The 12837-nt window shown below is 36.9% G+C and overlaps 1 protein-coding gene across 1 annotated transcript in view; it reads right to left on the bottom strand.

The window, feature by feature from the left end:
- ZNF407 (zinc finger protein 407) overlaps positions 1 to 12837 on the bottom strand; it is a 367412-nt gene that overhangs the window by 110494 nt on the left and 244081 nt on the right. Inside the window, exon 6 of the mRNA XM_087707329.1 lies at positions 12724 to 12807. Within this exon, the coding sequence (XP_087563455.1) occupies positions 12724 to 12807 (84 nt within the window). The remainder of the gene's footprint in view (positions 1 to 12723; positions 12808 to 12837) is intronic.

Below are 12837 nucleotides of genomic sequence, written 5' to 3'. Positions count from 1 at the left end.
TTTTTTAATTGCAGATTAAATTTTTCAGTATGTTCTAATGTTAATGCTCATTTTGTTTTACCCTGCTGTATTATTGCTTTCAAGGCCCACTGCTTCTATGATTTTATTTAAAAAAAACATTTTAAAAAGTTAACAAACAAATAAAGCAATGTACAAGCCTTTACAGGTTTTGCTTCTGAATGGGGCTGAGTATAAATTGCATTTCAAAAACCAGATCGTCATATATGGTTCTCTGATCCGTGAATACGGAGGTTTCACTCAAGATGGGGTCCCTGCTCTAGTTAATGAAGAGAGGAAATATATGCATGAAAAGAGATGCAAATGAAGAATATCTTGAGCAGAAACTATAGAGGACCATAAGAAGGATTCACTGAGATTAATCTGAAACAAATGAAAGTCTTCCTCCGACAATACAGGAAGAATGAAGAACAAATTGACAATTTTTTTGAGAGACAGAATGGTCAGTGTTCAGAGAAGTTGGTGAGATAGCTCACTTCCAATAAAACATACCACTGAAAATCTCGTGTAATTAGATTTTGAACATTCCTACAAATACTGGCTTTGTTAGAAGTTAATAACAATTCTCTTCAAACATCACATTCTCTCCTAATAAGCGTTTAATGAAAAAGCACAAAGCATACTGGGTTAGTTATACTTGATATGGAATATTTTTCTTTTTTTTGTACTGGGTTGGGGGGAGGTGAAAGAACAAGGCTACATATTACATTAAATTCAGTGCCAAGTACTATAACTGCACATTAAAAGTCAAAGTGCAGTTCACATGAGAAATGGAAACGCAAAGTGAGCCACTCATCTGGATAAAATACATATATTATTAAATTTTCTCTCTTTATTACGTTGACCTATAAATGCCTATATGTGCAAGACTGAAATGAGCAAATGGAACTGATCACACAAACAGGATCTGTGTAGGTCACATAAGCCACTGTCTTCAAAAATTCATGAGACTCTTTGAACAAAGGCACAAACTGTTGGAAGTATTTCTGTAGCTTCATAATAACTGTCTCAGAATTGCGATGTACGTGAAGTTTGGCTTTTCATATTCATCAGGTTCTCCATACCTCGTGAAAGTTGATATACATGTGTGCACATGTGTTCTCTCTCTCTCTCTCTCTCACACACACACACACACACATACACACACACTTTACATTTCTGTTAGCTATGTAGATCAATCACCTTTCTATTTCTATTCTTCCTCTCACCTTCCTCCCAACCCTATTAAGCAACAGCAGTGAAATCTTTCAATGTTTAAACAATAAAATAAAATTTCGCTTCAAATATATGGTAATTTGAACATAAGAAACCAAGGAATGACAGTCATTTGTTCTTAATACAATTAAGATACAAATGATGAAATATGCATCATAATTTCACAATTCATGCTCTGCCTTTCCTATTTGTATTGTGACTTTGCATGTATGTACACACGAATAGGAGATGGTGTTTCAATGTGTGTTTCATTTTCATATATCCCTTGTTTACCTTCCCTTTCCCTGCTCCCCAACTCACTGTAACAACCTGTGATAGTAAGAGGCATCTACCTAACCCGAAATCCAGGACCTGGTTCATTACTTATAATTAAAAGATCAAAAGCACTCTCAGCAATATGTTAATGTAGCTAACAATGGTATTTAGGTTGATTAAGGATAACATTAAAGGCCGAACGTCTCTAGGAAAAAAGATAGACCAGATGAAGGAATGGCTCAACCAAGTAGCAAGTCAGAAAAAAGGGATGTTTTATCTACATTGATCCCAAGACAATATTTGAGGAAAAGAACTATGAAAACTGTTCAACTGAACCCTTGAATCTTCTTCAGAAGCACATTTTTCTTAGTAGGTAGATATAAATAATGCTGTAACACATTACTTGTCTGGTTTATGATATATGACAACTACATCATATATTTTGAACTCTTCTCCAGCCAGCCAGCCAATCAAGTACCTAAAAGTGTTAAAACCACCACAAAAATAATTACAAAACCAAACACTCAGGCCAGTGGTGAAATTCAATTTTTTTTTACTACTGGTTCTGTGCGCGTGGCTTGGTGGGCATGGCAGAGGAAGGATACTGCAAAATCTCCATTCCCACCCACTCCATGGAAAGGATACAGCAAAATCCCCATTCCCACCCCACTCCACAGGAAGGATAATGCAAAATCCCCATTCTCTCCCCACTCCTGGGGGAAGGATATTGCAAAATCTCCATTCCCAACCCACTCTGGGGCCAGCCAGAGGTGGTATTTTCCGGTTCTCCAAACTACTCAAAATTTCCACTACCGGTTCTCCAGAACCTGCTGAATTTCACCCCTGACTCAGAGTCATAAACACAATTCAAGAACAATACACCATATTAACCAGCAGATATCAACAAACAACGTGGCCAATGCCAGGAGTAACTGCTAAATTTTTAACCCCTTACGAAAGACTAACAGAATGGAAGAATGCTCCTCCATAAGGCAGGTGCCAACACAGAGAAAGCATGGTTCTAACCTCCAACAAGATGGCATTGTTTAATGGAAGGGATCTTGTGTATACCCCCTCAGCTAAAATTGTTAGGGCAAGCTGAGACAGTATGAGATAGGTGAGTCTTACTTTTACACAAGTAAACTATAAACAATAAATGGAACAATAATAATATGAATGAAATTATAGATCTACATAGATCTATAATATCTACATATTTCACCTCAAAAATACAGTAGTGGTCAATGTTCAGGATGACTATTTGTTAACTAAGTTTGCTTCAAAATATAGGAGTGTAAATCATTTTTAGTTTGCGACATCAAATCTATTTAATCATCTAGTTCAACCCAGAAAAGTTATATTAAAGAAGATTTAACTTAGCAGGACAAGCTATTAATAGGGAAGACTCTTTTTTTCTTAGACATGTCATCTAAGCATCAATCTTGAATAATGCTTTACTTCTTTTCCACATATACCGTAAATATCAAGTGAGGAGATCAATGGCTACCAGAAATGATCCCTAATTTATCTATACATCTCATAAGCCACGAAACAGTGTTTGCAACCAATGATCAGATATATGTTATGAATCTTCATAAATCTGTTTCTGAAGGAACTAATAGGAAGGATGTATAGCCCTTTGTAAGCTATACCTCCCATAACTATAGATTTTAGTTTTAAAGGTATGTAGTTGCATTGCCTGATCTCTAGTGTTTAGCTGCTACCTTCTACTGTACTAAAATTATTGCCAAGAATATGCAAGAATTGCATACAGGTAGTCCTCAACTTAAAACAGTTCACTTATTGACCGTTCAACATTGCAATGGCACTGAAAAAAGTGACTTATCACCTTTTATCACACTTACGACCATTGCAGCATTCCTATGGTCACATAATCAAAATTCAGATGCTTGGCAATTGGTTCATATTTATGACCATTGCAGTGTCCTGAGGTCATGTGATCAATTTTTGTGACCTTCTGACAAGCAAAGTCAATGGGGAAGCCAGATTCACTTAAAAACCATGTTACTAACTTAACAAATGCAACAATTCACTTAACAACTGTGGCAAGAAAGATTCACTTAGGAACATAAATTTTGGGCTCAATTGTGGTCGTAACTCGAGGACTACCTGTATGCAATTTCAATCTGCCTGAATATCTGTTTGCTGGCATCTGTTTATGCTTTTAATGATGCATGGGTCTCTTTCTATCATGAGTGGAAACAAACTTTTTTTGACTGCACCTGGAAACAGTAATGAGGCTAAAGAAAATGGGGGTAAGGTCTGTGTATTTTTTTAATGTTTTTGTTTGGGAGGAAGTAATTTAAAAATATGCATTAAACAGCTGCTGGTCTACCCTAAAAAATTGGGGAAGGGGTGTTTAGCCCTCTGGACCCTGTAATAAGAATATGCGACATACATTTTTATCAAAAAGCAGTAACACAAAAGCGGCAATTTTGCTTCAACTGAACGATCTGAGTAAAATCCATACTCAAACTACATTGCATAAGACAATGATCTCTCGATCAGCAAAGGACAGGCAGTCCTCTTTGGGACCAGGCCTGAAAGAAAATCCCAATTTTTCAGAAATTCACTCTTCGAAGTCTACTCTTCTAAATAGTTCCAAGGACCCATGGCAGAAGGAAAATATACAAAGCATGAAAAATGAAAGAATTGGAGAGATAGTAGTAAAGAGTCCTCAAAGCACAAAGTCAATCCTCCCCCATTGTCAAGCATCTGTCAGACAAGAAAAGCACTCTGGTGGATATCAATTCACCTGATGCCTGGAAGATGAGGGGAGTGGGGAGGCTTATTAAGCTGGCCAAGATTCCTAAACCGCATGTGAAGATCGGCTGTCTTGCCCTTGAATCAAGGGTCTGTGACAGGTGATAAAAGTAAATCTTGAACCAGGAGATGTTTTGTGTCAACTCCCTAGACAGTTTGTATTGCAGCAGGGAATTATTTAAGCCATTTAGACCACTTTTGATACCTATCCCCTTCAAGCCTGTCTATAATTTGCTTGGGTACTCTGTGTACAAGGACAGCTGTGTCAAAGAACACAAAACACAAAATGGTGTTCTGAAGCAGGGTGCAACAAACAAAAGGAAAAGAAAGCGGGGTGAATGTGTGTGTGTGGAGGGAAGAGCCATGGCATCAGCCCGAGTACACTGAATCCGGTGGAAGGTACATTGTACTGCTTTTGGGGAAGAAAGCAGGAAGAATAGGTAATTTTTCTCTGAAAGAATCATCTTTGATTGTTTGTGCCACAGAGGCGGATAAATGCCAAAAAGACAGATCCTTCTGTCTCCAAGATACTGTCCTATATAGTATAGAGTTAATAGCAAAGTAATAACAAGCCTCTGGTTGTGACATAAAACATAAACCCAGGCCAGCTGGATGTAGACTCCGTGATCTATAACGTGTAAATGCCTGCATTCAGATACTCTGCCAGGATGGGATAAACAAATAAATGCCAAATTGAATTGACATTTCACTCTAAAAAATCAACTATGTCAATTAGAAGGAAAGAAATATTTCCATATTTAGGCAAAGGAAATAATATTGTCTCAGTGGGCACATAAAGTAAAAGGGCATTTGGTAACTCACCTGATACGCCTCTTCTAATAAGGTGGAGATAGCATCTATGCATGGGTTGATACTGTCCGTGTTCTGATTGGACTGAGTCTGTTTACTAATTAATTAACCACTATATAACCCCCTCCATTAGTAGTACTGCCCAGTTTTCCGGCGAAGAAAAAGAAAGACAGACTACTTGTGTTACCCCCAATAAAAACAAATTTAGTAAGTCAGAGAACAAAAGATTACAACATGCAATGGAATCCCGAAGATCCCGAGCTCAACTTCCGAAGAACAACAGTCTCAGGAGTACAAGGAATATAAGGAATATAAGGAATACAAGGAACAGGCGAAGAAGGGCTGGGGCTAGATGCTATCTCCACCTTATTAGAAGAGGCGTATCAGGTAAGTTACCAACACCCTTTCTCAATAAGGGTGGAGATAGCATCTATGCATGGGACATACCCAAGCCCCATAACATTCAAGGGTAGGCCAGCGACTGTTCCTGGATTGGTCTAGCTGAATGAACTGCCTGGAGCACTCTGTCCAAATGCAGCTTTGGCCAAAGCGAACTTATCAAGTTTATAATGGTGCACAAAGGGGGAAGGGGAAGTCCACGTGGCCACTCTACAAATCTCCTCCAGAGACGCTTGCATTGCCCATGCCATCGTCATGGCAGCGCTCCTGGTAGAATGGGCCATCACCCCAACCGGTCTTGGTTCCTGGCGCGAGTCATACGCAGCAGCAATACATCGCCTGACCCACTGCCCAATGGTGGCTGTTAAAACTCTCTGACCCAGGGAAGAAGAATGAAAAGAAATAAACAGGGTCTCTGACTGCCTGTGACCCTCCGTGCGCTCAATGTAAATGCTTAGCGCTCGACGCACATCCAACTTGTGCCAGCGATGTTCCAACTCATGAATGGGAGAGGGACAAAAATTTGGAAGTACAACCTCGTGAGTGCGATGAAACTAGTACCCCGCTTCAGGTATGAATGAAGGGTCCAGTCTGAGGACCACCCTATCCTCATGGAACCTGCATAGATCCTCCCTCATAGATAATGCATGCAACTCAGAGATATGTCTCGCTGACATAACGGCCACAAACCAACCAACAAAGCCCGTCTTCCAGGTAAGTATCTGCAAGGGCACCTCCCGCAGGGGTTCAAATGGTGGATCGCAAATGCTGTATGGCAGATTGCATAAGGGATGTCCTCTAGGACACAGGCAGCACACAAAACCACACCCTCTCTGATTTGCGGAAAAAAACTCTCTCCATGGAACTGGTCCTGGTGCCCAAAATGTTGGAAGTCACTGCTCTATAGAACATAAACTGTGGCAGCATGAATTGCATTCAGGAGAAACAGATGCCTTTCCATTCAGTTCCATGGAGTTTGGCTGATTTCACATACTATGCAACCCCAAAACATAGTTTGTTTTTGGTTTGGTATCTTGTGCAAAATAAACCACTGTTTAAAGCACTATTGACTAAGCTAAACCACTTAGCACTTGTGGTTTACTTAACAAATAATAGAATAATATCATACATGAATCCAATCATGTGGCCACTGATAAGTCAGCTTTAAGTCACCTTGTGATATGGGCATACAGAACTATCTGGCAGGTTTGCCAAGGGATTTAATTTAAAGTTCTACATAACAATATGTGATTATGACTACGATGAACACTATCAGCAGACACAGATGAAAGCAGAAAAAACTCGGTATTCAGATAAAAGGCTAACCATGTTGAAAAGTTTGGCTGTTCAAAATTCAGAATAAAACAGAATACTGTAAAAGTGAGCAAATATGACTATCATTATGAATAATATATACTATAATCTGATACTATGAGAAGAATATATGTACATTAGAAGAGAATTAAGGTCATTGCTGCATTGAGGGAAGAATCATTTGAGACACTTGTCTAGTTTATTCTGTATATCATCCACTGGGGCATTCATCCAATCGACAGACTTCTTTTAACTGAGTGTACATACAGGGTAATAGCCACAAGCATGATTTCTACTCATAGTAGGTATCTATGAGACACATAACATTTTGTTGTACAGTATACAAGTCATTTTACTTCAGTACAGAAATTACAATGTGTGGAACATCCTTTAAATGGAGAAAGAAAGAAAAAACTGCAGGCTGTAAAATACCTAGAATCTAACTAACCATTCTTTTCCCAGTATTACAATTACTGGAAAAGTTCCCAAACTGGGAGAATTGGATTTTAATAACAATGGCATTTCTAGCTTACAAATCGAAAAACAAAATTGTACAAATGGCAGCTGCATGATATGAGTTTCAGAAAGAGGGTACGTTTAATATATACCCCATTCATTGTGTCTTCCAATCTCATGATTTCTATATCTCATAGTTTCAAAAGGCTTACCCATAATTTGAACAACTGAGGTTAATAATACAAGGGCTTTTTGTCAATCCAGCTAACTGAAAAACTTTATCACATTTCACAGCCTGCCAAGAAACTGACCTTTCTCTGCCAGTACATACATTTTTTAACATTTTATAGCTGAAGTCCAAATAAAAGCAGTTATCTCTGTCAGCCAATGATAATCTAGAAAGCCTCTAAGAAGTGCCACTTCTAATTTCACAATAGAGGTGGCACAGAGAACAACACAATTTTCACAACAACATGCAAATTTTATTAAATTATGGTAATTATGCCTTGGCAAGCAATGCAAATTAGACATGGAGCTCCAGTACATATATTCCTATTTCTCTACACTATAGAGGAATTTATAGAAATGGCTTCCTGTTGTTAACATTTTGATACATAGTATGAGTGAACACTGATTCAGACATGCATGTCCATTACTGGATTACTGCAATAACCGTGCATGAGAAGTACATGATAACCATAGCATCACTGAAAGAATGTTCAAGTCATCTTAAACACAACATTAATCAAACGACTAAATTCAAACATTCATGCCTCTTCTCAAGTGATGTGAACAAGATCTGACTTGACAAACCAGGCTGCCGCTACACTTATCAGCTATCTAAATAGTGTGCTTAAAGAAGGAAAATACTGCATTCATACATATATTACAATTTCTTGCAGTAATAAATGCAAGGACTCCATTATTGAGCAAACAAATGGGTGTATGCAAAAAGTCATATCCATATGCATACATATACACAAAATCTAACTGACAAAAAACTGTAAATTATGGAATATTTTTACCATTAAATCATATTTTCACTATTCAGACTAAAGGTAGTTCTTGACTTACAACAATTTGCTTTAGTGACTTTCCAAAGTTACAACAGCACTAAAAAAGTGACTCATGACCATTTTTCACACTTAATAATTTAATAACTAATTCCCTTAACAAACATGGCAAGAAAAGTCATAAAATGGGGCAAATTTCTCACTTAGCAACATAAATTTTGGGCTCAATTGTAGTCGTAAGTTGAGGACCATCTGAATATGCACTAAGCATGAAGATGAAACAGGATCCTACTTTTTACTTGACCTCCCAAGGTTGATAAGATAATTTGCAACCCTCCATAAGATAAATAATCTTCATTACGTAATGTCAACTTAGATGGTTATAATTTTTATAATAACTACATGAGCAGGAAACATGTTCTAAAGAGTCTAGAAGTCAGAGAACTACAGTCTTCTTCCCTTTGTGAGACATTCATTGCCTTCCCTGTGTTGTTCATATCCTGCCTGGTGATTTGAAGATTCTTGTATTATGAAAAGCCTTTTTTAACAGAGGATTTCCTCTAGCTTCTTGACTGTATCCTTTCCAACTTTACACTACCATTTTTGAGAAAAATGATCAAAAACTTTCACAGAATTTCAATGATGTGTAGTCCCTATAATTTTATAAATTCTTTAGCAAACTGAGTTGATTTTTAAGATTATTCTTCTTCTCAAAGATTCACCCCTGAAGCTGACTTCTTTTCATCCAAGTCAACAGTTTTATCACAATCCAGCATCATTTTTGGTCAATTGCATCTACTGAAACTCCATCAGTACATAAGTGAAGAGAGGATATTTTGTCTTCGTAAGCAATTTTACAGTTGCTTCTACTGAATACCATTTTCTTTCTATTTCTCCAGTATCAGAGATCCTTCAAGAGCTCTTCACCACTTTCTTTTTTGGTTTTGCTTCCTAAGATAAATTGGTGTTGCAAACAAAGTAAATCCATCACTGTTCTTCCTAATAATTTAAGAATAACTTTAAGTATAGTACCAGTTTATACTCTCCTTTTGTGAAAACAATTCTTTTGTTTCTGCTCTCTGCTTTCTATCATTTAACCAGTTATTGGTTCATAAAAGACTTCATCGTTTTCTCTCATTATTTCAGATGTGGTTCAAATATCTCTGGTGCAGGTCTTTGTCAAGAGGTTTTTTTTTGTTTTGTTTTTTGTTTTTAAAAAGAGTCCAAGTAAACAATGTCAACCAAATCAGCCTTATACACCAGCTTGCTGACATTCCAAAAGATCTATAAAAGATTATTGAGGCAAAACTTCTCTCTACAGAAGCCATGCTGATTCAGCAAGATCTGTCCTTCTACATACTTGGCACTTCTATCTTTAACAACAATTCCATCTTTCTACCAATTTATTCAGTAAGAAGTTAAAATAACTAGCTGTAACTTCCTGGAATTCTTTTTTCAAAAATAGTGTTACATATGGGACGACTTCAGTCCTCTAGTTTAGAAGCCACTTCTCAGAACACATTAACATAAACAAAATTTTAGTGCTTGTATGACTTAGTCAAATACGAACCACTGGATATTCTATACAACATACCTGGTATCCTATGTGCCTTGAAAGAATGACTCAGGAGAAAATGTTCCACCTCAGCGCCTCAAATTTCTAAGAGGCAGGTCATGAATTACAGAGACACCTGCTTTAAGATACCTTGTTATCGAGCCAATGTCGCAACAGTACATCATGCGGACTTGACAGTCCAAATCTGCCGATGACACTTTTGCCCCTAGACAGTCCAGCAGGACCTAAACCATCCCGAAGAGACAGTGACTGGGAAGACAAGACCTTGCTGGTCACAGGGACATCGCAAAGTTCCTAATCGACCCAAGGGAAGCGCTTCCAACTGGCGGCAAACAGGCAGCCCCCCCGGCTGACATAGTTGGAGACGGCTCCAGAAAGAGAAGTGAAAGTGTTTCCATCTGGTGAGGTTTTCTTTCTTTTCTTTTAGAAGATTGCCGTAAGAAACTCTTTTCTTAAGCTAAATTAGTCCCTTAAGCAAGAACAAAGCGGTGTATTTAATCCCTATTGGACTGCCTTAGAAAGTTTTTTGCTCTTGCCTGTAACAATGTTTTGTGGATTGAAGCGATTGAAACGTTTCCTGTCTCTCCATTTGAGGTGAAGGGATCTTTTTTTCTCTATTTCTATTTACTACCTTAACTTTTTTGGCTTAAATTATTTTTTTTTATTTTAATAAATTTCTCCTGCTACTTGTTACAATATATTAAAGATACTCAAGGAAAAAGTCTTTAAAATAGTAGAATCTGCCATTTGGAAGCCCAACTCTGAAGTTTCTTTTTTCTTTTGCTGTTGTAACAATGTATCCTTTGTTCACTCCCATCTGACTACACTGACTTTGCAACAGAAGGGTTTGGAACTTGTTTTTAAAACTTGATAAAGACCCAAGTTCACAAACAGTGTACTGCTGGCACGTGTGGAAAATATCCTGGCAAGAATTGCAAAAGGAAAGAAAAAGATTAGAACCCTTCTTCTTTGAAAACCCTAAAAGAACATCTGCTTAAGATTTAAAATAAAAATAGATATATTCTTCAAAATTTGTGGCAGTGTGGCAGAAAGTACTAAATTCCTTTCTTTGCTTTTTCTTTCTCTCTCTCTCTCTCTCTCTCTCTCTCTCTCTCTCTCTCTCTCTCTCTCTCTCTCTCTCTCTATCTATCTATCTATCTATCTATCTATATATATATATATATATATATATATATATATAAATATATATAAATATAAATATAAATATAAATATAAATATAAATATAAATATATATAAATAAAAATGGAGCAATACTCAGATGAAGAAAACTTGATAATTCAAAACATTTTGGCTGGACTTCAAAACTTCTCAGAAGGACTTGAGAGATTTGAGAAGAAATGGGACAGACTATGGGGTATCACAAAAAAAAGATGAAGGGGTTGCAACCCCAGAAATTAAAGAAGCGAATGAAAATACAGAAAATAAAGATAAGAAGCTAGATGAACTTATTAATGGAGTAAACGTGAGTCAAGGTGGAAAGAAAGGAAGCTGGAAAAGTGACTTTGATAATTTGGTGCTTCACCCCAAACTCCAAGATGCAGGAGAAAAAGAAAGAGCGAAAAAGATAGAGTTAATAAGACAAATCTATTCAGAAATAAAGCTGACAAACCAAGTTAAGCTTACATTAATAACAACTCAAGGGCAACCAAACTACATGAGAGATCGTTTAAGCTGCAAGGTGCGGAGAGAAGTCTTAAATCCTGGAAAGGTCCTGGGAAGAGAATCGACACAATAGCTGGCGAGAGAGGAAAGACCATTTTGTTACTGGAAGGACACTGGTTAATAACGCTTGTTGATGGGGAAAAAAGCTAGTTAATTACTGATGATTATTAAGTAGAGATCTTAGTACTTTATAAACTGTCCTAGACTACCATTGAATGTTTATTTGTTAACATATAATTTACTATGATACTAATAGTGAAATGATAACCTTAGTTAGGATAAATAACTGGGCCATAGAAATCTTAATGTATACTTCTGGTGATTGTTAAGTAGAAATGTTAACACCTCTCAGAATGTCTTAGATGTCTAAGGTTTATTTTCTCAGCACATAATTAACTAATTTGGGATTGAGGGAAAAGTCCTATAAATCTTATTAATAAATCATTGTTTAAAGATGGCTATAAAGGTATAATATTGTGTGGGCCTGTGGAGAGGAGAGATAAACAGTAAATAACTTTTAGTCAACTACAATAATAACAAAGAAATGTTAATGGATAATATTTAATGATACATACAGGTGTATTATGGGGGGGCGGGAAATGCTTAGATATCTTACTTAACTGAATTTGCTTTAGAATATGTCATAAAGGTGTAATGTTATTGGAGATCTATTGAAACTGCAAATGAATGCCAGTAGGTGGTTGTGTCTTTAAATATAAATGATTCTAGATAAAAACATGTTTAAATAATGGTAACCAAATGACAAGTGTGATACAGGGATAGTAAAATACATAATTTTTCCTTCTTGACTTAAAATGTACAACTTGATTTGAATGAAGTATATGTAAGGATTGTGGAAGAAACGCATGGAATATATTTGTAACCAATCGATATGCTTTCTACAAGATGTAACGAAAGATGATTCTTTTTTTGTGTGTGTGTTTTTTTGTTTAACTAAAATAATAACCCCCCCCCCCAAAAAAAGATACCTTGTTATTTTAAGGAAATAGAGCAAGTTCCTTAAAAGAAAAACATTCAATATAGACCCTAAGCATATCAATTTGTAAAGGCAAAATGAGCAATCAAGGGATACACCTGTTGGACTGTAATATGTTCTATGATTTCTTTTATACTGCATCCTGGATGACAGTTCTTTGCAGCAAGGAACATACTGAAGGATAAAAAAGAATTTAACTGACCTGTATGCTGCCTTCGATGTTTGGTGAGGGCGTGACGTGTCCCACCAGCAAAGCCACAAAGGTCACACAGGAATGACTTCTCGCCTGTTGCAATAATAAACAGATGAGGGACTG

The sequence above is a fragment of the Thamnophis sirtalis genome, unplaced genomic scaffold, assembly GCF_051295495.1.
Source record: "Thamnophis sirtalis isolate CommonGarterSnake01/CBP01778 unplaced genomic scaffold, rThaSir2_p1.2 scaffold_2, whole genome shotgun sequence".
NCBI classification, from domain to species: domain Eukaryota; kingdom Metazoa; phylum Chordata; class Lepidosauria; order Squamata; family Natricidae; genus Thamnophis; species Thamnophis sirtalis.
Note: the sequence above shows the minus strand (reverse complement) of the source record. Positions and strands in the feature narration are given on the sequence as shown.